Source organism: Schistosoma haematobium, chromosome 1 (assembly GCF_000699445.3).
Source record: "Schistosoma haematobium chromosome 1, whole genome shotgun sequence".
Taxonomy (NCBI): Eukaryota; Metazoa; Platyhelminthes; class Trematoda; order Strigeidida; family Schistosomatidae; genus Schistosoma; species Schistosoma haematobium.
Window position 1 is genome coordinate 46513181 of NC_067196.1, and position 27333 is coordinate 46540513.

Consider the following 27333-nt stretch of genomic DNA (forward strand, 5'->3'; position numbering starts at 1 on the left):
AAAAAATATTTTGCTGCATGTGACGATCGGTATTCTATTTACCACTTGTAAGCTGAAGATCGTATCTTTTAGATAGCTATTAGCATTCACAAGAACTCTTGCTTCTGCGCCAGTGTCGGCGAGAATGATAATATTGATTGTCACATAAGTGATGTAGAACTGACGACTATGACTGATAGCTATGATTGTCGTTATTGTGTGTCGGTGAGGAAGTTTCCTGAAAGGTTTGTTGTGACGGAAGTTTTGGGGTTAGGGAAAATTCACTTTCAACAAGACTTACCATATTTGGCATGGCATCAATCAGCGTTATCTGCGCCTCGTGGTCGAGAGATAGATCTTTATGACAAGGTTCTTTACGGAGTCTGAGAGTGCCTACGATTATGGCAAATTTGAAGATAACGAGTGAGGGCATTAAATGGGGTGCCAAGTAAAATGAATGTGTTCAGCTTCAAAATTAATGACTTACAGGATTACTTATTTTGGGAATTTGTCTACTACTAAATACTATAGAGCAGCAAACTGTCCAAATTCCTGCTCTATATTTGGTGAAGTATTAAATAGATAGTATGGGTAGCTGGCTAAGTAATGGACATAATCCCACACTCCCTGATGATCCATAATTCATCTAATATTTTAACTTTTCATAAATCTCAACAAGCTTTGTTACAGATATTGAAATCATGATCCGGTGATTATTTGAGTGCATGGGTTAACAGTGTGCACAAAGATACTATGGCTTTTCTCCTAACATCCAAGGATGTTTGACATATTTTGGTTCCACATTCTGGTCCCTCAAATCCATTGAAGTAGGATACCAATGCTGGTTATAGGAAGGGCTTAGGGGATAATGCATATTTAAACAATTCAAAGTTGTTTGGGCGAAAGCCACATGTCCGATCCTTAAACCGTTCTTTCAAAACAAAAGAATTTAGGCCATTTTTGTTCGTCTTGCAATATGTTTCCAAGTGCGTCTAATTTTAATTTGAATGAGTTGGTGGGTTGTTTAGACACTACTTCTCTAATGGTTAGGTCATGAAACTTGAATTAAATGATGAAAAAAATGTTCGTTGTCAGAATTTCTTTCATTCTTGGATTTCAAACGCGTTTACTGTGACCGTTGATTTGGTTTGGTCTAGTCGGAATAAACCACCATTTTAGCCTTTAATGAACCCAGTAAAAGAACTTATACAATATGTAGCAATACACAAAACCAATAATAATATACCGAGATAAATAGTAAATATACAGACCACTATGAGTCTCTGTTAGATGGAGTACGGAGGTCTAACTTCTTAAGCTTCAGTGCATAATGTAAATCACGAAATTTGTGATTTGTCTTCAAAACTGGGGCACATGAAGCCTATGAATTAGCTTACTGGCTTCGGCACTCGAACGTTATGGTTTCGGTAGCTTCTAAAATGAACTCGATGATCTCATCTATAACAAAGATTCGTATTTTTGCGGGTTGTTTGAGTGGTGCTTATTTAGCACTTTCGCGGTATTTTAGATGTGGACGTTGGTAACCTGGCTATTCTTATGTTTTGGGTATTTTTAATTTTTCTTGTCTACCATGCTTCTTTCGTACAAAAAATCCGAAACATTATGATTTCCTGTTTGCTGTTTTCCTAACTTGGCACTCGGATTTCTATTTTATGTCTTTAGTGTGTTGACTGTCGGGTCTTCTTCCTGTAATCTACGTCTGATTTCTCACGACCAGTATCCTCCCCACTTTCACCACCTAGGGGATGAGCTTCACTTCTGATGAAGTCAATTTTCTTATATTCAGATATCTGCAAGAATCAGGTTAGTCGTGCGGTTTGTAGTTTTTAGTGTCGTTTCAGGCTACTGTCACTCAGCATACCTGTTCGGTTTAGAAAGCCAAATTAGTCAATCAAACGTCGATGGGGCACTTGTGCCTCCCGGTTCTTTACTAAGCCTGATCCAAAAAGGGTTGCAGTATACAGAAGCTGAAATAAGTATTGGCGAGGTTTGTCCTAGTTGTATTAATCGTTTGTGTTTCAGGATGGCAGTGAACGTGTTGTGGAATCACTATCCCTAATTGATGCTGTTGTTCCGGATGTAATCGAAAAGCGTAAAAATTTCCTCAAGCAACAGAGCACTACAAGCTCAGCTAGCCTAAGTACTCCCAGTAGTGTGCTCTGCAACAGCACAACTCTGTCTTCGACTGTTAATTGTATCACTCATGTTGGATCCGTGTCGGTTACTTCCTCCACTTCGGATCAGTTATTATCAGTCAATTCCCACTCTTATACTTTGGATATATCAACCGTTCCCAGTACATTGCACACACAATCCGACCTTTCACACAGTACAGCGGGCCATGCCCCCTTAAAGAACGATATTTCAAGCATTTCTTCACATCCTCACTCTCACCAACACAACACACTTCCCCCCTCCACTCTTGGCACAATTAAACCAAATAATCCTTCAAATGCAGTTAATGCTTCTGTACTTAATCAGTCTAACAACATGACTCCGTCATCCCTATCCACTCCTGTTTGCTCTGTCGCACTCATTTCAACTATAAGTCCAATCACTGCTTCAAATACTACTCCGTTGGTTGGAATCAATAAAATCACAGCTGCTTCTCAGCAGTCTTCCATAACATCAGGACAACTTACCACTCACCATATCCCTCAATCTATGCTTTTATCATCTATACAGACAAACGGCGAACATCATGGAGGAGCTATGGGTAATTTTTCTAACTTCTATTTGACAATGTTATGAAAGTTTTTTTTGTGCACCGTATGCTCTGTTATCTTAAACGAATAAGCCACTTTTTGTATACCTATACCATAATCTCGGTTTGTCAATAACCAAGGGTCGATATCGAAATGGGTAAGTATTATGAAGGCTAGACGCAGGGTTATTAGGGAATGATGGTAAATTAGTCGCTGGATTTGTAAGTATACATCTGCTGAGATGGGCCACGTATTACACATGCCCAACCATCGATTACCTTGGCGCTCAATGCCGACTAGTACTTGAAGTCACCAACTTCTGGTTCGAGCCTTATTGATGTATACAGACTACTTGGTTGAGGTCCACGCGACTATTGTAACCAGTGGTTAGAGACTGGGTGACATGTCTTTCTACAAACCGATCCTTTCTCCCTTTATATCTTTATATTCAATTTTTTAAAATATATTACTACTATTGAAGTAACTGCTATAAATTCGGTATTCGTCTTGTGCTAATGAGCTGTGGCAAGTTGAACCGATGCATGTGTTTTTTGGTCCTACGTTGTAGTTGACCGACTTACGTGAAATCAGCTTGAATGTTTTTTCATACATTAGAATAGTTCACGGCTCCTGCCTCCAGAAAAGTGTGCAATCAATACTGATCTGTAGCAGACAAGCTTTGGTGTTTTTTTTGTATGATAGGGTCATCTGTTTTGGCCAGCTTATGAAAGAAAGTTCAATAAGGAATGTGTTTCTAATCCTTGTTTTATTCAGGAAGTCATAAAATTGCCAGCCAGATAATTTTTTTAAGGCGACCGAAAAACGTGTATACAAACGATAAACTGGAAGTCTGGTTGTTTGTTGTGTTGCGGCAATTCGTCATATGGTGTACTGCAGTGTCTTAATATAAAGCTAACAGGTCAACAATGGATATGAAACTAAAACCCATTATAATTATGTAGTCCAACTGGAATCAACGTGATTTGTAAAAATAGCATGTTAGGAGTATTTTTATGTGCGTTGTTAATTTTAACGCTTACAATAAGTATAAAAAATCCAGTTTACTATCATAAATGTAGTTACGTTTCATTTTCAAATCTGCCAGGGATCTATCATGTATGGAGATCACATGGCAAGTCATTCTGAAAATATACCAGTTTTATAAGACTGAAGAAAAATACTTAACAAATCGTTTACTGGTATACGCATTCCCAGTGTACAATTGCGTTAAGTTGTCTTCCGAATTTTTTTTTTGAGTGAATAAAAGGCATTAAAACCGAGTTTTCATTCTGAACAAGTTTCTTATTCCTAGTAAATATTTCATATATTCTCTTTTCATGGCAAGTCTGTCTTCATTATTCATGCCCATCTGACTACCGCAGCACACATTGATTGCTTAGTGGTGAGTTAACAGCAAGTAAAACGAGCAAACCTAAACTCACTATCCGTCCATAATGTTATTGTTTGTTCATTGGACTATCAGGTGAATGGAAAGTACCTTGTTGGAAGCTACTCATCGATCGTAATCATTGGGGGGGGGTGTTGGAGCAGACTCAGTCTTTTCTCCCTCCTGAATTCTAAGTTTTAATATTGTTTCATGTTTTTTCACAAGTTCACACAGCAAAGTTCTTTATGTTTACCCTTTTTTACTATAGTAGACATGATTTGCCATGCATCTTATTGATTTCTCACTACTGATGTAGTGTGGCAACTTGAAGTGATGCACATTTGTGCCGTGTTTTATGTTTGACTAACGGTTATGGTACTTCCAATTATAATGCAAACTTAAAGATTTCTCTCTTTAGTTAGCATAAAAACTAATGTTCTCAGTTAGTACCAACACGTCGAGTTTATGACGTGAAATCCCTGGTTTTCTGAAAATGTGTAAGTGGAAACAGGGTTTTGTCTGAAACCTCAGTAAACTAGCGTATTTACTAATTCCCAATTGCTTAATCCTGAAGTGCTATTCAGGTAAGATGAAGTATTTGAGCGTGTAGACCGTTTCGTTTATTTTAAGAGTCTCACCAGTACTGATGTCTGATGAAATCTTGGCACAAATTCAAAGGCTCAATTGGCTTTTGTCAGCTTACATCACTTTTGGCGCAGGCGAGATATATCTATCAACCTTAGGATAAGTATACTGTGCAGTGGTTCAATTCGTTCTACTTTTTGGGTGTGAAACGTGGCTATTAAGAATAGACGATATTCCAAGTTTACTAGTATTCGGTCATAGGTGTCTTCGAAGCATTGTTTGTGTATTGTGGGAGCACGGTGTAAGCAATGACTGGGTTACGAATAGAGCACTAGTTAAAGAAGGGGAATGGGCTGATGAGGTAGTAAATCTTCATCAACTAAGGTGGTTGAGACATGTGTCACGTGTGCCCAACCACCGCCTACCGCGATGACCGGTGTTTTCTGGTTCAGGAGTAGGCTGGAAAAAGCTAGAGGCAGCCAAATCAAACACATGGCTTCAGTTCATGAGGTCACTGGCAATTGGCTTGGCCATGTCATTAGGTATAGACTACCTGGTCGGGGTCCGCGTGATTATCATACCCAGTGGTTGGCGACTCAATGACAAGGTTTTAAATCACTTTCAATGGAGCAGGTGCATCCATCCCCGAATTCTGAGCTATTGAATTCCTCATAACTTTTCCTTGCGTTTTTATTTTTATTTATATATTTTTTCGAGTTGTATCTTCGATGTCTAATCTTTCCTATTACCACTTATACTGTTATTACCTCTACTATTCTGGGATTCGGTCTTACAACTTGATCTCTGTACTTATGGAATATGGCAACTTAAACCGATGTACATACCTACAGGTTCTACGTTGTGACTGACTGACCCTATTGTAAAGTGTAGTAATAGAATTATACACGATGGCGTCAGATCTTTAATTTGTAGTTCATAAACTTCCTATTCGCGCGCGTAGAGCTTAAGTAAAGGTATTACGTCCAATAGTTCTGTATCGCTCTTATATTTTAATCTTTTAAGTATTATCGCTGAGTTGTAGGTAACTAGCTAAAGCATTCGTCTTTGGTCGACCGATACGCCCAAGCCATGCAATCCGCACTTAATCAGTCGGCAAATAGTGTCCGTAGGTATGGTATGCGCTTTGCACCCTCGAAGTGCAAAGTAATTATACAAGACTAGCAGGACGCTGACTCTGCATTCACCTTGGGTCGTGAGTGGATAGAAGTAGTCGAGAAGTTCGTGTATCTGGGCAGCTGTGTAAGTGCTGGTGGTGGCGTGAGTGATGAAATCACTTCATGTATAGTGAAAGCCAGAGCAGCTTATGACAATCTGAGCCTTGGGGCCTTCATGATGTTAGTCTGGCTGCAAAAGGTCGGATCTACAACGCGTCGGTGAGAGCAGTTTTGCTCTATGCTTGTGAAACCTAGCCTCTCCGAGTTGATGATGTTGGACGACTCTCTGTGTTTTGTCATCATTGTCTCCGAAGGATTGCTGACATCCAGTGGCAACACTATGTTAGTAATGCAGATTTTCGGCATCGTGTGTTCGGGCGCCGAGACGATAATCCAATTGGTGTCACCACCTCGAAACACCGACTTCGGTGTCTTGGACATGTCCTACGAATGTTTTCCCAGAGAATTCCACGTCATGCATTATTTGCCGATGCTGGGACTGGTTGGAAAAAACGGAGAGGTGGTCAGTGTATGACATGGTGTCGTGTTATGAAAGAAGTCTGCAAAGGACTGGCTTCTGTCGGTCCTTCACGACTCCCTGGCTGGAATCCTAGAGATGGTGCAACACAGTGGCTAGGGACGCTATCAGATATGGCTCAGAATAGAAGCTAGTGGCGATCCTACTGTAACCTTCTTTTACTTTATTCATAGAAAATGGTTGTTTCTTCTTTAACCGAAAGAATTCTTTTGGTTATGCCTTTCCGTTTCCCCCATTATTATTATTATTATTATTATTATTATTATTATTATTATTATTACACTACCTTGCACTAATTTGTGGTCGTTATTGTTTTTCTTTTACGCTCCTTACCCTCTTTTTTCTCTTCCCATTCTCATTGTTTTGTGTGGTGCATATATATTTGGTGCCCCCTTGTACCAATATTTATGTGTTCAAATTAATAATAAATAAATAACAATACGTTGAAAACAACGCAAGCCCCAACGCTTGGAATGTGACTTGAAGCCAGAAACATAAACCTGTACTTCGTAAATGGATTGTATAGCTAATAATATTTTACTACCAACCACAAATAGTAAATCAGCTCAAAAATAAAAAAAAAATTTCATCAGCTTTTTTGTTTTAATACCCATGAGCCTACGTATCAGGATGGAAAGTTTTTTCTAGTTTCGTGGTACAATTGATAGATTATTGAAAGTTATTTGGTCCAGTTTTCCCATATCGTCAGTGTTGACATCTTAATGAAAAAGTGCCACAAGTTTGTCAATATTTTTCTGTTGTATTAGTTAACCCAGGTTTTCGTTAGATTTTTAATCAAACAGTAGTATTACGGTAAAAAGAAATACTTATTTCTAAGTGCCTACAATAGAAATAACTGCATGTACAGTCAAATCATGTATACTGACTTCCAGATTTTGGTAACAACTGAGGTTTTAATTTACTAAGTAGTGCTAACTAACTGATTGATTTGGTATCCCACAGTTAGCAAATCAGCTGCTCAGTCAAACGCGACGTAGAACCTAGTATGTGTGTACATCGGTTTAGGTTCCCATACCCCAATTGTACGACTGAAGGAAATAATAGGCGCAAATCCCAGAGTTGTAGAGGCAGTAAGTATGAGTGGTAGTTTAAAAGATTAGGCATCAAAAATATGATTCAAGAAAATATAAATTACTGAAATAAGATGTACTTTGAGGGATGTCAAAACCTAGAACCTAGGGAAAGACAATGATTAAAGGCATCTTTGTCATTGCGAAGGATTCCGAGTTATTGCATCTGAAGTCTCCCTCGCTTTAAATTATCTGCAGCCCTCTAAACGTCACTAAGTTTTGCCATTCAGCTAGTGACTTGCTAAAGCCTATTGGGGTATGATGGAGGGATTTGATAATGAAGATTGTCTCGGGTGGTTTTAAGGGTCGGTATAGACGTGTTTGTCGCATCTCGGCTACCCACATCGTGGAAGAATATTTCTTCTTGAGGGACCTGTGAAGGAAACTAGGTTAGCGGTGCTCTTAGTGACCTGGGAGCGTCACCGCAGAATCTGAGGGGAAACCGTTTGAGACCGGTCACTCACTGCATGTCGATGGGAAGTTTTTGTGTTTGGAATAGGCAACTGACGATTTGTAATTGTGATTGTGAGAAAGTTTGGTTAACCTTCAATGTCGTTTTTAGTGTTAAAACATCAGAACAACTAAGCAAATTACTCAAGACAACTTTGTGAGGTGTGATATAGTGGTAGTCTCACAACTGTCATTATTTTATTAGTAAGATGAATTAAACTTTTCGTTGTCAAGTACTCGCACTTCCTCAGACGAAAGCTTCCATCTTCAAGCCCAGTCAGTACATTCATATTTTTTTATCGTCACTTACATGCTTAAATATATTCCCTTGCTCAACGCAGTCATCGTGCTAACTCAATACTTATGTTTTCCTTGATTGGTAGTTAATCATTATCGCGGCAACGATGCTATGGAAGTTGATCGAGTACATGTTCCTGAAGTCAATAATACATCTCCTTTACTCACAAGACAAATTCCACCTGAACGAATCACGGTTTTAAAAGGTCATCAATCTGAAGTCTTTATCTGTGCGTGGAATCCTCGAAATGATATGCTAGCATCTGGGTAAGTCATTTCATCAAGTCTTTACTAATTGAATTCCGTCAGGTGTAGCAGGCTCGTATTCTTTAAAGTGTTGCTCAATTTTGATATTCCATTCCTAAGTTTTGGTGCTCAATTTCGAATTCTAAACTTGTTTTGAAAAGTTAGGGGATTTCAGTAACCGAATAAAGCATATCACTGTCGCTCTGCAACACCTTTGTACATAATGATTACTGATGTATATTCGTCTTACTATTGGTACATGATGTCCAGAATTTACCCCCGAAATCTCATTTACGTAATTGAAAAGTAATGAGTAGGTGCGTTTTTAAAACTCAGTCATGTATATAATTGTTAGGTTTCAAAATAACCAAAATTTTCGGTAATGTTCTTTTAGCTATATTGAAAATCAGTAGATAGTCACGTCTGGTAATCATTTCTCTATCTTAACGCTTTTTAAAATTCTAAAGAGCAGTTTTACCCATTTGGCTTTGTCATTTCTAAGTCAGTTACCTTCGTTCAACAATTGCGAGGATATTATCAAAGGGAATTTTTTCCCCACGTTATAATTACACCAGACATCAATGAATATTCATTTCACCATAATAACACTGTACATAAATTGGCTTGTGTTAAGCAGAATAATCCTTAATCCATTTCTTTAGTTTTTTTCCTAACTAGCTCAATTTGTTCTTCTTAGTTTGTATAAAATCTTTAATTTATACCAAATCTCATCAGCTCAGGAGATTCAACGGCACGGATATGGAATCTTGAGGAACCCGTTGCAAATCCTCACCATGTCCCTCAGTTGGTTTTAACACACTGGGTTAATCTTGATGGTCAAACTGTGCTGAGTAACAAGGACGTCACATCTCTGGATTGGAATGTAAGTCAGTTAACGAATAGTTAATTGTTTCTGGAATATGACTGGTGATTTTTAGTCATAAATTCCAGTTTAGGAATTTTTCAAATGATTGAAATACTCTCTGTTAACCTATAACACTGATCTAGTCATTATATATGTGTGTCAATGATATTCACATGTATTAGTATGGAAGTGTCTAAGTTAGTCCTATTATTCTTGATGACGTAGTAGCGTGCTGATTCCGTAAAATCATATTTTTTTATTAGTCACACTCCTACTATTTTTCCGGAATCACAAATGACCTTGTGGGACTGTCTGTTTGGTGACTCATTATTAATGGCAGACATTTGTATAAAGCGGATATACTGGCCACTCCCTTTTCTATATTTTTGTCCTTTCGTTTGTGAAATTCTTGTACCACAGTGATTACATTTCAACTTTTTTTTTCCGTTATTGGCATTTTTAAAACCCTCGTGCTTAATAAGATGTTCTCTGTTGTGGTATTAGGGTTTGTCACGGACGTATGACTAAAATCATAGGCTGCTGACCATATTGGTGACGGTTTATAAACGAATTCTATTCACTGTTTATTTTTGTTCGAAATATCTCTGATTAATTTTTCGTTTGAATGACTCGTTAATTAACGTACACTTAAATTTAAAGTAATACAAACAAACGGTAGACCGTTTAGTTATTTCAACACATTTTGTTAGCGTTCCGCTATAGAATTATGCAGAAATACCTCAACTGTTAGTTTCTGTTCAAATGTACGTTTTATATATGATTGGTTTATTACTATTGGCATCCAGTTTGATCTTCCATGGGAAGTTTTGCTTACTTACTGATTTGTTGACCAATGATTAACTTGTTTTTTAAACCTAATTTTTGATTTTTAATATCTTAATGTACCAGTCTGATGGGAGTTTCCTAGCCACTGGATCGTACGACGGATTTGCTCGAGTTTGGAATACTGACGGTATGTTGCTACATTGTACTTAGTTTTTTGGTGATAAGTCATTACTGTCTAAGTGTTGCACTAAATTCTATGAGTATTTTTGGACGTCAGTTTATTCGCCATCCAAATTCTGCACTTGAATTTTAGTTCGTGTTTACTTGTGTATATTTATATGGATAATAGGAAGATATCGTAATTTAGAGTCGCAGTTAGGTTTCGACTGAATGTTATGCTGAGATAAAAAATTCTAATAAGTTTCTAGCTAATCATGATATAAACAGTACTCAGTTGATTATTGTTACCGGTGTTGGATATTTATATTTACAGGATAAATGTCTCCTGTATTTTTATTAAGGTACTTTTGAAGTATTACTTTGACATATTTCCTAATTAGGAGTAATCTTGAGAACTTATGATAAATGTTATCTAAGAAACACATCAAACTGTTGTTAGTAGTTAATGTTTCTTGTGCAATAACTATAAAATGATGTATGAGATAATATATTTAGTCCCTTTTGTGTCTGATATGTTGCTTTTATGTACATTTGTTATTTCTCTGCACGCCCACCCGCAGTTTCCTAAATGTACAAAATGGCGACATATGCACTCAGAAGCGATTAAGGTGGCAAAATAAACATGTAACAAATCATTTCATTTTGATGACCTCCATTGTGATAAGGTGAACTCAAATGATTTGTTTCTGTCACGTAACACGTGCATTGTCGCTAAGTGTACATGTTATTTGACCTCTAACCTTATGTTACTTTTATTTTTCATCAGTGGCTTTTATGTACTAGGTTATAAAAATTGTAATGTTTTGACAGTCTGTAATTTATACGTCTCCACACTGCTTTTCATGTTGCCGTGCTTATATGGGGAATGAAATCTGTAAATATCTTTCTGAAAGCTCAAAGTGTTCTCATTATGCCTCCTGCAATAATTTATTCAGTGTAATCTTCCTTGAGAAAGGGGTTAATTTTTTTTGGCATTGTGCTAAACAATACAGTATAAAGTGATTCAGGTTATTGGGATTTAACTAAAACGTGACATCAGTGCTTGAAGTCATTAACTTCGAGTCTGAGCCATGTTGATAGATGCAGACTGCTTGGTTGAGGTCCGCGTGACTATCGTAACCAATAGTTGGAGACTCATGGTAACATGGCTCAGAATCGATCACAATATCGTAGGTGTATACACTCTCTGTCTTCCCTTAAACCGTGAAACTAAAATTGCTCTATGTCTTCCTACGAAATAATTCTTTCTTCCTATACTATATCCTTATATGCAATCTTTCTTTTATACATAAACACCATTATTTATTTTTATTTATTTTAACTCATAGATATTGGTATAAGGAGGCACCAAATACATATGCACCACACAGATCCCATTCGATATGTGTGAGGGCTGTGATACTGTCCGGGTGCCCAAACCGAAGTAGGTGGTTTTCTTAGGGGGCTACACCCGGAGCCTTCGACCTGAAGGTCTGGTCCACAAGGCAGTGGAGCAACGTAAGATGCATTCCTATGGTAGCCGGTGGCCAACGATTGGTTCATACACCTTTTGTTCCTTCAGGATACTGGAGCCCATGTGCACCATTGGTTTGGAATCAGGGTTTTCCAACTCCCCTAGGTGGACTCTCCATGTCCACCTACCCGGTTAGAGCGCCGGACATTCGCTTTTCGTCCTCTCAATTTCGTAAACAACACCCCCGCCACGAAAAGGCAGTGAGTGGAAATTCCCTGGCAGAGGCTATATACGCGTGGTCATGTGAGAGCATTTCGAGAGGGAGAGCTGACTCCCCACTCTCAGTCGTACCAGGACATTGAATCAACTAATTCTATGAATCCGGTGTTCATCTTGCTGTGTTAATGAGGTATGGCAACTTGGACCGATGCATACATGTGCCTAGTCCTACGTTGTAGCTGACTGATTTGACTCTTAATTCTAGTGATTATTTCTCGTTATTTTTTCTGATGGGATCGATATGTGACTTTTATTCTAGGTCGCTTGGCAACAACTCTTGGGCAACATAAGGGACCCATATTTGCTCTGAAGTGGAACAAGAAAGGGAACTATATTCTCACAGCAGGAGTTGATAAGGTTAGCTTGTTTGATCTTTTATTCTGAAACAAATACATTGTAAGGATCTACAGTAAGTTCATTCAGTCTAATTAAGTTAACACTATTTTATAATGCTTCTAGTGATGCGTCTGCACAGTAATGCTCAAAATTTTACAAAACCTAAGTTTAGGTATAAGAACTACCCTACGTCTTACTAAAAGTCAGAGAAAAACCTGTGCAACAACAAATTCAAGAAGTGTTGAATTGATATCTTATTAGTCTATCCTGAATTATCTAGCTGTAGTGAACAACATTTTACGTATACGGTATCTCACAAGAGTTTAGTCTCTTAACTTACTGTTTATTTCACACTTCGTGAAATTGTGTGGTGGTAAACGACCAATTTGGTGAATAATGTAAAGTACTAAGCTTCTCCAATTAACGTACAAATACTTAGAATAATGTTTTCAAGTGTTCATTTAGTGTAGCTACCCAGTGATCATGAAAATGTAATAAGATTAACTAGTTTAACACTTATCTTGTCACATAATTAAATTTACATCATTGATACTTGTTTTGTCTTAGTGGGTACCGTTGGTCTCAATCTCGTAATAATAAACTATTAAATTTTAAAAGGGAAAACTTCCCGCTTGTGTTGAATATACTGTTTTAAGGGAAACACAGTTTTCTTCAACATTTAGTGTTCAGATTATTTAAGTTATCTCGTTTTTCATGTAATTTACTTCATTTATCGAATGATTAGTTCTATTTTGTGTCGGATCAGTTGAGTCTTCCTCGTGTCACTGTTATTTTATAGAGCTGTAGTAATGTACTGTACCACTCTTAAATGGTTCGTTTCACACCACTTCTATTCTGCGTTATATTTTATCCCTAAAATGTAAAAACTGTCAGACTAATACTGATAATAAAACACTTTGTCCATCTTAACATTAATACAATTAGATGTGACACCTGTTCTTCTGGTATTTTCCGGTCACTGACATCTAGCTTTCAGTTTCCGCACGTGGAATTTCTTCACGGTGTCCATAACTTCTAGGTGTCATCCGTCCACATTCTGATCGTTATGATGATCTGTTCCAATGATCAGACTCATTTCAACGACTACCACCTCTAGTAACGGTAATCGAATCTATTAAGTCGTGTTCTCTTATCACAGTTAATACCTGGGTAAATGTTAAGTACTCAAGTACCTAAAGATGAATGTTTTCTTACGACGATATCACGTGTTCATCTTCCCTATTTTGTAATCAGCACTTTTTATTACAGATCGCCCCTGTAGGGCGATTAGCTCGTGGAGACTCCGAATGTTACCCTTATATTTTAGGTCTTTTCAGGTTAATAGGGTAAGCAGGTTCACATACATCTTTTAAGTTATCTAGCTCATCTTACTTAATTTTTGCTACAACGTAATTGCTATTTATCGATTATCTGAGTAATTTTCAATTATCGTTATAACGGATTTGACATCAGTCCCATTACAATTATTTGCTACAATATTACTTATAGTGATGGGTTTCATTTTTTGACGTGTGTACATTTTCGTCCGTATGTTGTATCCCTTTTTATTTTTAGACAACCATTATATGGGAGGCCCAAACTGGCAGAATCGCTCAACAGTTTGCATTTCATGTCGGTACGTTCACTCAGTAATACTGCACGTAACCGTTTATGATTTTAGTCTAAGTGTCCGGTAATATTTCCACATACGGGGAACTTTAATTTCACTTTCTTGTATTCTTATATCTTTATAAGTGGTTGGTACATATTTATTTACATTACGTTTCACTTAGTACATCTATCAAAACCTTGTTTTAGAGCTCCCTCTAAATCCTTGATTTATTTACAGGGATCTGTTTTCCCTCCAACGACTTATTTTAATGTTTTCCTTTACTTCGTTTCCTTGTCTCAGAAAACACCTTCCTAGTAATAATTAAGTTCCTAATAGTTACATGATAAGACTTAACATAATCTAGTTAGGAACTGGAAATATTCTTATGGGTTGTAGTGTGTCATTGTCTGTATATCGTTGATCCTGTAACATGACAAAAAAAGGTAATCTAAGGTAGTGAAAAACCTAATCCTACTATACTTTTTGACAAACTGTTTGAATATATTTAAAGCAGGGTTCCGCAGTTTGTCGGTATGATATTCTAGTTAACATAAAAGGGGTACTACCAAGCTTTAACTTTGTCCCGTTGTTTAATAAGGATTCAGTGCTTCTTATCTTCAGTACATCCTAAAACTTAATCTTGAATCTGAGACCTTCATTTTCAAAGTCACCATAATCAAGTATTTTACAATCATTTCCACTTTGATTTTTCGTTCCGTAAAAAAATCTTACTTGCCTTTCTACTCGTCAGTGATTTATTTGAGTGTCAGTCATTCGCAAGCAGTGTATAACCTGGATTACAATAAACACTCAAATCCCAAACACGTAGTATGCGCCTACCAATATAACTTACATCGAGAGTGAATTCATAAATTAATGCCAGATTTTTTTCTAGCTTTCTTCCAACATACTTCTACACCAGAAATCATCACCCATCGAAGTAGATCGTGTTTGGTTGTGCATCATCGTAGAGAAAGACCCACAATCTTACCAACTGATTTCTGCTATCCTTTGTGTTTATTTTCAATGTTGCTTACTCGGTGATTACAAGCCACTCAAACAATCCTTCAAAAGGACCTATGATCAAATACTAGTATCCTACGAATCTCCTTTACATTTAAGGTACAGATTTGATAGTCACAATGTAATTTTACATCTTTGGGTAAAAGTCAATCAGCTATCCATTTGTTCAGTATCGTTTAACCTCCCGATTTCTGTTGTTAATATCTAACTACCTTGAAATTCATAGGCATGTAGTGAATTTCGGAATGTCTTTTTATGTCTTTGATCAGTTGTTTTTGTATTCTCTTGTGGCGGTTAACTTGTATGTTCCAATAAATCCATAGCTCAGTGAAGTAAGCTTTCATTTCTCGACTATTGTGTTAAATTATCCTCGTTCTACACATTTGGTTCCAAACCATAGCTCAAACTCCTCTCTAGTAACTGAGTTGAACTTCTACATGAAGACCATATAAGTGTTCATTGATCCTATGTCTTGCCTGTTCATTTTAAGCTAATTCTCACATCTACTATGATCACACAGAATTCAGTCAGTGTTATGGAGTATCATTTCATTTACAAATGTTTTCGACTTACTACTTTTACATTCACTTTACTTTAACATAAAAAAGCTTGATCCAACCATAGTTTATCATCAAAATTTTCTTTTCTTTTTTCAAGCTCCGACATTAGATGTTGATTGGCAATCATTAGATAGTTTTGCATCTTGTTCCACAGACACAAATATTCATGTTTGTCAGTTAGGCTGTTCTTCTCCTGTAAAAACATTCCAGGGTCACGAGGTAGGTGTTTTTTTATTTTCTTGTAGTAACTGTATTCCCCTATATTTTTACCGCACTTAGTATGACTGATTAGCTTTACGGATCAGTCAAACAAATGTAGTTCTGGAGAAGAGTTTTACCTCTGGTAGACGCTTTTGGCGGTGTTGTATTCTGTGGGCTCAGTGAAAAATAATATCAAAACTTGGGAATAGTTTTCATCATGACCTGAGGTCAGTTGTAAACTCACTAAAAGTTAAGGAGTCCTGTATAGTCAAAGTCACTTGTTGATATGAACCCTTGACAAATTTAAACATAGGAAAAATAGGTAGTCGTGACGCACGCCCCTCCATGTAGCCAGTTCAAGTGACAGTTCGCTGTAGTTTTTGTTACAGAAACTGTATTTAAGTTAAAAGTTCGTAGGGTATCATACTTTTCCACTTATCTTCCAATGACTATAAAACAGATGTATGACCTGTTTCGTTTCCGAGGCTTCGCTTTTGTAAACGCCAATTGACAATAGATGTTTTCATCTTGGGAGCCAATTAAAACGATTCGGATAATCACAATAGTATTCTTGTCCTTTTCATGAACTGTCATCAGGAATGGGAATATATGTCAAGCTGAATTTCATCCTTTTATCGAATACTACTAGTGCACTCAATCCAACTGATTGTTAAACTACCCTTCTCTTAGTATCTGTATAGGCCTATACACCAACGCTTCAACTAATTACCGTCATTGTCTCTTCTTACAAGTTAGCTGCGGCCTTTATGAGTTCATTAAGAAATGGAAACTTGGTGTTGATCTGGAACATGACATTATTGAGTCGAAATTATCATATATTTATGTAGTAAGGGTTATCTCAAATATTTACTTTCGAAGTTCGTTTAGTCTGGCTCTTAAACGCATTTTACTCACGTGGTTGTTTGCAGAATGAAGTTAACGCAATCAAATGGGATCCTAATGGACGACTTTTAGCTTCATGTTCAGATGATATGACACTAAAAGTTTGGGATATGCATCACGATCGCTGTGTACATGATCTTCGGGGTCACACAAAAGAGATTTACACCATAAAATGGAGTCCCACTGGTCCTGGAACAGCTTTTGCAAACGCCCCACTTTGTTTAGCTAGGTAAGCTTGTAATTTCGTTGTTTTAGTGGATTTTTTACAAAATAATTTTATAATTGTTTTGTACTCCGGTCACTATGATTGTACAATCCCAGTGGTCATGTAAAGATAGCTTAGCTAAACGTTTTTCATTACCAATATAGTTCCTTTTATGTACCCGGGCTTGGGAGCGGCAGTAACTCTAGGAGAGCTACAGCGGCGTTACCTTATTTGCACCCAAGACAAATGATCTTAAGACAATATATTTCATTTAGTAACTTCAGTTTAAAAACTGAACTCTTTTTGTGAATTTCGATAATGCAATGAGAAGACGAAGATTATCTTTTTGTGAAGTTACAAATCTGTGTAGTCGATGCGCTTTGAGATGTTTCAGTTCCCGTTTCAAAGTGTTTTATCACCTTGCTATTAATTAAATACACAATATTTTTGTAGACAACCTTTTCACGTATCCAACATACTTTATCGACCACACGTCAACTGTCTCACTTACCTTTAAATATTTCTTTACTGTCATCCCTCAAATACCATAGTATATTTGCGTTTGTTCTACTTCTCGATCGTTTCTACCTTGAAACTAGCACTTCATTATTGTAGGTATTCCCTTCAGTTCGTTATATGATACTGTCTTGCATCTTGTATCCATGGTTTGATTGGTTGTCAAAATAATGAAAAGAAATCTGTCGTAGATTGCGTACACTTATCGATCTTACTAGTCAACCCTTCCTTGTAGTTTTTTCGTTTATCATTTTTGTCTTAATCGATTGTTCAAAGTCCATAACCTGTCTAGCATCACACAATACAGTCAGACCTAGACGGAAGGACAATCACTGTATGGCTTATTTAAGTCAGGTGGTTAAATAGACATAGACTTGCTTTTATATGTCTGTCTATCAAAACTGAATAAATGTTATAACCGGTATGTGATAGACCCTTTACAGTTTATTGATTTATATATGGTTAGTCTCAATATTGTTCTGTACTAAATTTAACCTGGCCATATTTACTTTAGTTTTCAGTCTATTCTATGGTGTGCTTTCGAGATATGAGCCAAAATGAGTAGTGTGGTTTTTACAGTCTTATTTTCAATGTAGAAAAACATCACTACAGCATATATTTCTCTAAGCATTATTATTAAATGTGACGGTGAATTGCCCTCTGAAATTTTGTCTCCTTCATTAAGATTTTCCTCGTGATTGTCTGAATTCACTTAAATTCTGGACTTAGTTTCTGTTTTAATAGAATTTCCAAATATCCCGGCTTTTCTGATGAGACTAGAATTTATTAACGAACCAATGAACTTAAAGATGATACGCCTTGGATCTCGGCATTATAGCTGATGTCAGTTATTGGTGAAAACCCTAACTCCAATTCCTAACGTTAACTTCCAACTCAATGTCTTAATCCTAATTCTCACATAAATTCATAACCCCCTTTTAACTCAACCAAAGTAGGTGAATGTCCTTAAGGTCGCATTCTATTCGCTCAAACGTCGTCCATAAATTATCCTCTTGCCTCTACTGTATACTCGTCAAAGTTCAAGGTCGTGGTACCCTATCATGTGTGAATGGGGCTTTAAAATCTTAGCGACGGTATATTTTATTTATCGTACACGAAGTGTCATCGTTTATCAATTTCGTACCCAACTTTAAGTTACTACTTCAACGTTCTTGGTGATCCCCATCTAGGCAAAGCACTTAAGCATCATAATTTAACCCCTTGTACTGAGTTACAGCATTCATATTGAATATTTAATTTCTTCATATCAGGTTCTCACTTAAAAATATAGACATTTCAAAATTCCCATCATATAATTGTGTTTTAATATAGATATTTATTACAGTCATCTGCTAACGTAACTTTTATTAAAGAGTACTTGAATTTCGTTAAATTTTGTAGGGTTAATGATTCTGAGTAGCATGCGAAGCCTCGGAGTGATTTGATGAAAATTTTTCTTCATAAGATCCATTGTTGCTTCTCTCATTAAACGTTGGATTATTTTTTATTGACTTATTTAGCTTGCCCAGAATAAAAATATATCATGCTTTGCTTTGTTTTAGTGCAAGTTTTGATTCAACTGTTCGCTTATGGGATGTTGAAACAGGTCAATGCCGACGTATATTATCAAGACATACTGAACCTGTATATAGCGTTGCATTCAGTCCTGATGGTCGTTTATTAGCAACAGGCTCATTTGACCAATGTGTTCATATATGGAATGTTGATGTAAGTTTATTTCATAATATTTTATTTTGTTGAAACCTTCCTAATCTATAAACGCCTAAAATTCACCAACTTTTTTAAGGGTATCGGAAAAGGTAAACAATTCATTAGAATTTGTGATTGCCTATAATTTAAACAATGCGTATATACTGGAATTAATATGATATATGTATATATCAAACAAGTGTTAAGTATCTACTTGTAGAATTATTTCAGTATATCTACAGTAAAATAATTTTTGTGAAATTGATTCGTACTCCTGAATCTCTTAATCTACAGCAAACCATTTTTTTGTCTTTGAAATATCAAGTTCTCAATCATAAATCCCTAATATGATTGGCACGCAAGTACTGTATTTCATTGAATGTGTCAAAATCATCAACAGTGTTTTTGACTAATAAAAATTTCGTAAAAACTCGAGAGAAGAAAAGAAGTTTTTTTGAAATCAGTCTTATCATTAGTGATTGATGTATGACGGGATAACTCAAACTAAACGAATGGTACGTTGTAGTCATGTATCATCACCGTCACAAGTACGCGTTGAATATTGTGCCCGCTGTTGGTGGATACATATATTCCTTTTTTTAAATTCCCCAATAATGATCTGTGTTTTTTCTTTGTAAATATCGTTATTTAATTGTCTTATTTAGTTTAACTTGCAACGTTTTTTTAAATAGTCTGGTAAGTTGGTACTATTACTCAGGCTTAAGTAAAAAGTATTTTATCGAAGCTCTATACTCCGTGTTTTAATTTTTCAATATTTTGTTTGTAAAATTCGCCTCAGTTAAACTTTACGTAGATGTCCGATCTCTATCCTTCATATCATACTACATCAAAGTCATTTTACTCTACCCTCTATTTACTTAATTTTTCGGCTAAAGAACAAGCCTGTCTCCTTTTTATTAGGCCACACACTTTATTTATCGATCATTTTTCCTTCGTATCTGATTGGCTTAAATAAACTCAGTTGTGGTCTGGTCGTTATAAAATCAGCCTGATTATGATTTTGTTCCCCAGTACAGAGGAAAGGTCACAGGAAATTTTATGACCTAGACGCAATGACATGTTTTATCTAATCTAGTTGTGTGCATTGTTTTATTGCTGTAAAACTAACTATTAAAACTTAAAGGTTAGTTACTGCACACGATATGAGATCTATATTCTCTGAGTTTAGTGTTTGCTTTCAAAAATTATTCTTACTACATATTATAGTACCAATCACGTGGATATATTGTAATTAAATGGTTTGTTTCATCTGCTTTCCCCGGTGGCTGTTAAGGTGTAATTTGACTCTAAATCATAAATTCGCAATCTCGACCTCCAGCTCACTTAAATCAATTAGAGTTGCAATGTCACTGTAGTCCGAGGTAAACCGTGCGTATAAACCATAAGTTAGAGAATAAATTTGGATTATTTAGACATTTCTTCGCAGAATTCAGTTAGTCCATTCTGTGCAAGTGGGACCTGTACATAATAATTTCCCTGTTATATTGTTTTAAATACCAAACGAGCTGTTACGTGACTTCCTAAAACAATGAGTGATGTCAACCCTTATATCTAACAGTTTGGCTTGGTTATTTTCAAACACTAGCCTTTTTATCAATTTTATCCTATTAATTTATTACTTTGAACATTTTTTTATTTCTACAGTCTGGTAACCTTATAAACAGTTATCAAGGCACTGGTGGCATTTTCGAAGTTTGCTGGAATTCGCGGGGTGATAAGGTGGGCGCCAGTGCTTCGGATGGTTCTGTAAGTCTCCAAATCTTCAAAATTTTGTTGTCGATACGTGCTAGCATGTTGTTACAGGATACTATCCCTAAATTTCTTATCCCGTTTTTGATCTTAATGTAGTACAGTTTTTCCATACATCTGATTTAAGTTTAAATCTAACATCTAATTATCAAAATCCTATTTTCAATTGCTATTCATTTATCCTTTACTTCTTTTTAGGTTGTGGTTCTCGACCTAAGAAGGTAGCAGTGGCTCTTCTTCCCTATCCAATCAAGTTATGGAAACTAATCAATAGCCGTTTTTTCACGTTTAACTTTATTCATTGTAAACAAGTAATCTGTTAGATTATTTGAGACGAGATATAACTAAATTTGCTATATGGGTGATACAACGTCATAACTTATTGACCCAAAGCTTTCAATCAATAATCAGATTTTAGCAATACTTCAATTATACTGGGTTCGGATAGTTTGGATTTCTGTTCCTTTGCTTAGCTCCTGTTTTAAGATCCAAATTCAGTTTGCTAATTGTAGCCGTCGCAGTGTGCCCTGGCGTTTCTGTATCTCTGTCATTCCTGGAATAAACCGAGTTTTGTACATTTCTGAAGATTACTGAAGATGATAAGTCCTTTGTTATTATGTTTATGCTTATAGCCAACATTTTGAACTTACTTATTCTTAAAGAGTGAAACAACTGTTATGAACTTTAGTTGTTTCGTTTCCCTCGTCTCAGTTATTACATTCTTTGTAAGACTGGTACTAAACTCCATAGATGTTGTTAGGCTGCATCTTTCATCAATTATTTTTGCGCCGTTTTTGTTTGTCCCCTTGTCTCACTATTTCCTTCATTTCGGCAGCGAGGCTCAAACTTTTTGACGTTCCAGTGTCTGACTTTACTTTAAATACGTTTCCTTCGGTGAGTGGTTTCACTTTGGGTTGTATGTGAACTTTACACATAACCACTATCCGGTGATCGTAACATTTTGTGCTCGTTAAGGATTGTTGCGTATATAGCATTTTGTCAAGCCATTTCCTTTATTGATTGAATAAGATATATTATCCATCTTAACTTCAGTGTAAAATGTCCCCTTATCTTCAACAATTTTATTCGATTTCTGCTAACTGTGTAATTCTGTTGTTAGATTAACCAAATTCGGTCTGTTTGTTAGCATGTATCCACTTTTATCTTCATGATAATATTTAAGCATGTTACCTATGAACTTTTGTTTCTGATTTGTTTCACATTATTCATTGGTTTATTCACTTTTGAAGTATATCTTAATTGTCTTTTTTGGTAAACTCTATTTCCTTTCTCCCCTCCATGACTTTTAAAATAGATCAACAAATTCCAACTCCAAGTTTTTGTCAACAAACCAAAAAAATTCTTCTTGTTCACTACCATTTAATCACATGCCCTATCTGTCGTTTCTCGTTACGTCACTGTTTCTGGCTGTGGTTCTTATTAAATGGTCTTATTGAATAATGAGAAATCTTTGTCGATTACTAGGTCGTTATTGTTAACATCCCTTTTTCGTTAAGTTATTTTTATTTTTAAACATTCATTCTTGTACTTTGCTTGAATCATTAAAATCCTTTTATTTGCTGTTTCAATCTAATATTATGGACCTGTAAATTACATTCTTTTCCACTGTGTTTGGTTATTATTATGAATTTTTCACATATTTTGCTGCTTTTCTATGTATGTTGGTTTATATATTCTACTCTTAACTGAGCAGCTGTTTTGTGTTCGGATTTGTCTCTTCCATTTCCTTTCATAAGAAAGCGTTCGTATATGTATTTGTTGTCTTTATGATAATTTAGTTCTCATTGAACATGTCCATATCCTCGAAATTCTTCTAAAGCATATTTTTTCATTCTCAAAATAACTATCCACTGTATATTTGTCCGTTTTTTTGAGAAGTTTCCCGGATGTAATAATTAACTTATTTGCGATTTTGTACTTTTTATCTTGACATCTGCAGTTTTGGGGCTGGTAAATATAGCATTTATACCGTGTCTAATAATGTTTCGGGACTCTATTTGGGTTTGACTGTTGTATCTGTATTTTAGTTGTATGCTTCAAATTGTGTTAGGTTTCAACAATGTATGAAATTTCCTACTATTGAACATTATTTTAATGGTTATTTTCAAATGAAAGATCACAATATCCATTTACTTTAGCTCTGCAAAGGCATTTCTCAAGTAGTTTTTGTTGCTAATGTTTGACTTAAATAATCAGACTATCATTTAAGGGAATTGAACATGGGTTATTATCTATGTAAACTTGTACTACATGCACCTTGCGTGATCAGTTATTAGTCACAGTTGTTAACCCATTGTTGGTTGAGTTTTATCGATTCAGTTGCGATGTGGTTCCTGATAGCTTGATATCTTATATTAAATAAGGGCAGTTAAGAAGGAGCTTTACGCTTGTTAGTACTTTAGATTTCTATCACCTATTTCAGAAATCTTATCAGGTGCTTATTTTACATATAAGAATTGGCAAGCATATATATTTAAAGTTTATCAGTCAATAAGAATCATATGAAAATAAACGATATTTCTGACAGACCAATCGATAACTATATAATGCAGCAAAAAATAATTTATGACCAATAATTCAGTAGAAATGTTTCTGAATACAGCTCTCCGACTGCAGCTTTTTATCTTTAAGGCAATGTGAGTTTTAAGGTGTAATTACAAATTGTACTAACAATCATTTATAAATAATCAACTACAGCTCTGTTTCTTGTCTAAGAGACCTTTATTTTATAACGAGAAATTCATGTGAAAGTATGGTGAATAAACATGGTAGGTTCTATCTGTTGCATCGATCATGTGTGAGGCTGATTCAATTCACATACTTGAAGCATGCTATCAATGTAGTACCTTTATGGTCTCATTTTTATATGGTGATGTGAGTAGAAAATCAAATTACACTACTTTAAATAATCCCTGATATTGATATGATAAGTGTATTGTCCAACTAACGTCGTAACGCATTTAATATGCTGTGTAAATTAGATACTAAATAGCAAGACTACAAGTTCAACAGTTTTTAACATAGCGTCTATGTGAAACTGATCTGACTTTGTGCCATTTTAACTCAGCTACAACGTAGGATCAGGCACATATATGCATCGGTCCAAGTTGCCACACCTCATTAGCACAGCAAGATGAACACCGGATTCATAGAATTAGTTGATTCAACGGTGTTAATGTATAAAAGAAAGATTGCATGTAAGGATTTATCCTTAGTTCGTAAGAAGACAGAGCAATTTTAGTTCCACGGTTTAAGGGAAGACAGAGTATATACACCTACGATATTGTGATCGATTCTGAGCCATGTTACCATGAGTCTCCAACTATTGGTTACGATAGTCACGCGGACCCCAACCAAGCACTATTAGTATGGATCATTTTAATTGGTTGCAACAGAAAACTACTGGAAATTTTGGCAAACATCTAAATGTTATGTGCAGGGTATGTGTTTTAAATTAAAATATCACTTGTTGAAACATTAAGTTTAAAAATCGATTAAAGTATGCGTTTTTATCCTTGTCTCACCTTCCTGCTTATATTTACTATATCAATGAGTACTACTTGAATGGCTGTGTACCGACCGTTAGTGATAGATGACCGAAATAAATTGAGTAAGATACTTTTATGTTACCGATTTCTGAGCCTAATTCTCCGAATACCACTTCCGGTTTACTTGGACATACCATGTAGGTGTACTAAATTCAATGCACCTGCTAAACATTTGCTCAATTTTAACTTCAAATAAAAGGAATTGAAGTAGGCCGTGATCGGATAGACGCATGTGAAATGCTCCAAACACAACGAAGGTTTTTGTTAGGAACTGATTTACTTATTATGATTTTACTGCACGTACGAGAATCTTCATAACTGTATGGAATCAATCGTGTTTAACCAATTCATTTATAATACAATAATTACTCAACATAAATGACCTTATTTGCAATCTGATAAACGTCTGTATGTACCACCTATTCTAGCTAAGATATTTGATGTATTCCTACTTATTAAATCAACATTTCTAGAATTGGTTTGCTCATTTGGACTGCAGTTAATCAGTAACATAGAAAGATATCATGTTAGAGAATGAGACTTGTTCAGGATATCAAAAATAATATATTGGTTTCTTTCATGAATGTTAGTAGAATAACAATTACAAAATACTGATGTATCCTGTTGAATTCAGTTCCTCGATATTTTTGTTAATGTGGTTAACTAATTAGAAAAAGTCAACATTGAAGTTAAGTTGTAACATCCATCAATGAACTGTGAATTGTCAGAAACACTAAAATTAGTAAGGTATAAATAAATTAGGTGAGATCTAATTCAGACACAATTAATTTTTATCATAAATAAGTTATTTGCTAATTTCTCAGTTTACACTGATAATCCTCTTATTGCATTCGTTCTCAACAACTCTGTTCTTGGTAATTTGAACTAGGGGGCTAAACCTATCAGAACTATGATAAACTTCCTCTTCTCATTACTCTACATAAATTTTGAACCTGAACTGAATCACTTTAAATTGATTGTTGATGAATTCGTTCGTGTTTAGGACAGTGGTGTGACTAATGTTGATGTAGGTTTCTAGAAGTATACCGTTTACTAGAATTATCAAACCAGTCAGAGTTTAAACGTTGATCTCTTCATAATGAACGGTAAAATTTTATTCTTATAAACTCTTTTAGAGTGGAGTTATTCTGTTAATTAATTTTTAATACACTTTAGATGACAGTGTTGTGTTGTATTTCCGGCAAACTACTGATGTTGTTTTACCGTGTATAGAACTGTCTGTGCCAGTGTAACAGAAGTCTCTGCATCAGTAGGCCTTAATATGAATATGGGGGAAATCAATATCCTCAAAAACAACACAAAGAACATTAAACCAATCAGACTTGATGGAGAAACTTTGGGGAAGCAGAGTTCTTCACTGATATATTTACTAATTTAATTCAAGGATTCCATAAAATCATTATTGAACATCTGACTCTGCAAATGTGTAATTGCTGTTCACTGATTCAATACAATGGTTTTATTGTGTAAACTACCCAAGAGATACGATAGAATTTAAAAGAATCCGAAACTGGTTTTATACATCGATTCATCTTCAAATAAAAACTTTCGATAGCATAAATTTCAGATGGATATCTTAGATAAAAAATATTATCCGCTCGGTGCAATCATTGTTTCTATTTACACTAGTTCTACTTTAAGTAATTCCTATATCAGTAGTTCATTTTTGAAGTTACTGTATGCCTGTTGAGTGAGAAAGCACCAATTTCCTTAAGATTATATACATTTCCTCATAGTGAATACTGCGCGAGGATCATGGGGTGTCTAGTTCAAGAGCTCTTTATTGAATTAGCACAATTGTTTACCATTTATAAAGTAATAATAGTTTCAGGTATGTTTTTATCAAATGATGATGTCTCTAATACAACTGACAGAACTCAGGAAGTGATAGCCAACTGGTTCATCCTAACAGTATATGAATCACTTATGAATTAAGGTTGATTGTGGTTTCTATATTTCCATATTATGAACAATCTGAAAATTCTTCTATTACTGATCGAGATCTATACTAACTTGATAGATTAGGTAACCAATGCATAACACTTTATTATCTATCCACTTCCAGATGAAATAGAAAGAAGAGAATTTTTGTAAGGAAAATGTATTAGATTAGATTGTATTCGAGTTCATTCACAATTATATTACCGGCTACATAATGATTACTAATAAAAGAATTTTATCAATTAGACACTTGTTATTAAACATGAATTCATAATAAATAAATCAATACAAGAAAGAAAAATGTATTTTACGTCAAATGACTGAATAAATTAATATAACTGTAACTCAATGAATAGAATTCATTTTGAATAAATTAATACAATGAAAATCGTATTGAAATCATCTTGAATCAATGTGTGAATGTTAAGATTAGTTTACTTCTTTGTGAACTGTATTTAGGGATGTTACATCTGAAAGAAAACCTTTCTAAGGAAAAAAGTCTTTGATATTTATTTTTAATAGTTGAATTCATGAGTCAATTAAAACTAGACCACAATGGAAAACCTGGAAGCACTGGACGACCGTTTCTTCCTAGTAAGAGACCCCTCATCAGTGTGCACCCACGATCCCGCCTCGCGAGATTTCAACCCAAGATCTATCAGTCTCGTGTGCGAGCGCTCAACCTCTAGACCACTGAGCCAACTAGCAACGATGTTAATGTTTAACTTCAACCAATCCACGAGGTTGCGCTACCATCTACCATTGTTTTTGTTCCCCCAGGATCCTGGAGACCATGTGCACCATTGGTTTGGTTTTCCAACTCCTCTAGGTGGACTCTCTGTGTCCACCTATCCGGTTTAAGCTCAGGACATTCGCTTTTTCTCCTCTCAATTTCGTAAACAAAACACTCTCTGCGAGAAGGCAGTTAG

At 35.6% G+C, this 27333-nt stretch overlaps 1 protein-coding gene across 2 annotated transcripts; it reads left to right on the forward strand.

Annotated features, from left to right (window-relative positions):
• The first annotated feature begins 1344 nt into the window (after nucleotides 1–1344).
• On the forward strand, nucleotides 1345–25182 carry TBL1XR1_1 (Transducin (beta)-like 1 X-linked receptor 1). Of its 2 annotated transcripts, XM_051208864.1 has the most exons (14): nucleotides 1345–1519; nucleotides 1663–1803; nucleotides 1842–1987; nucleotides 2023–2716; nucleotides 8315–8495; nucleotides 9210–9357; nucleotides 10249–10312; nucleotides 12297–12394; nucleotides 13949–14009; nucleotides 15666–15787; nucleotides 16699–16901; nucleotides 18956–19121; nucleotides 20769–20870; nucleotides 21072–25182. In XM_051208864.1, exons 2-14 carry the CDS (start codon nucleotides 1746–1748, stop codon nucleotides 21096–21098), a joined length of 2070 nt encoding a protein of 689 aa, XP_051074264.1. In that variant the 5' UTR covers nucleotides 1345–1519; nucleotides 1663–1745; the 3' UTR covers nucleotides 21099–25182. The 2 variants fall into 2 exon arrangements, with proteins under 2 accessions (XP_051074264.1, XP_051074263.1); XM_051208863.1 differs by having other exon boundaries at nucleotides 1345–1803; nucleotides 2023–19121; nucleotides 20769–25182.
• Nucleotides 25183–27333: the final 2151 nt, after the last annotated feature.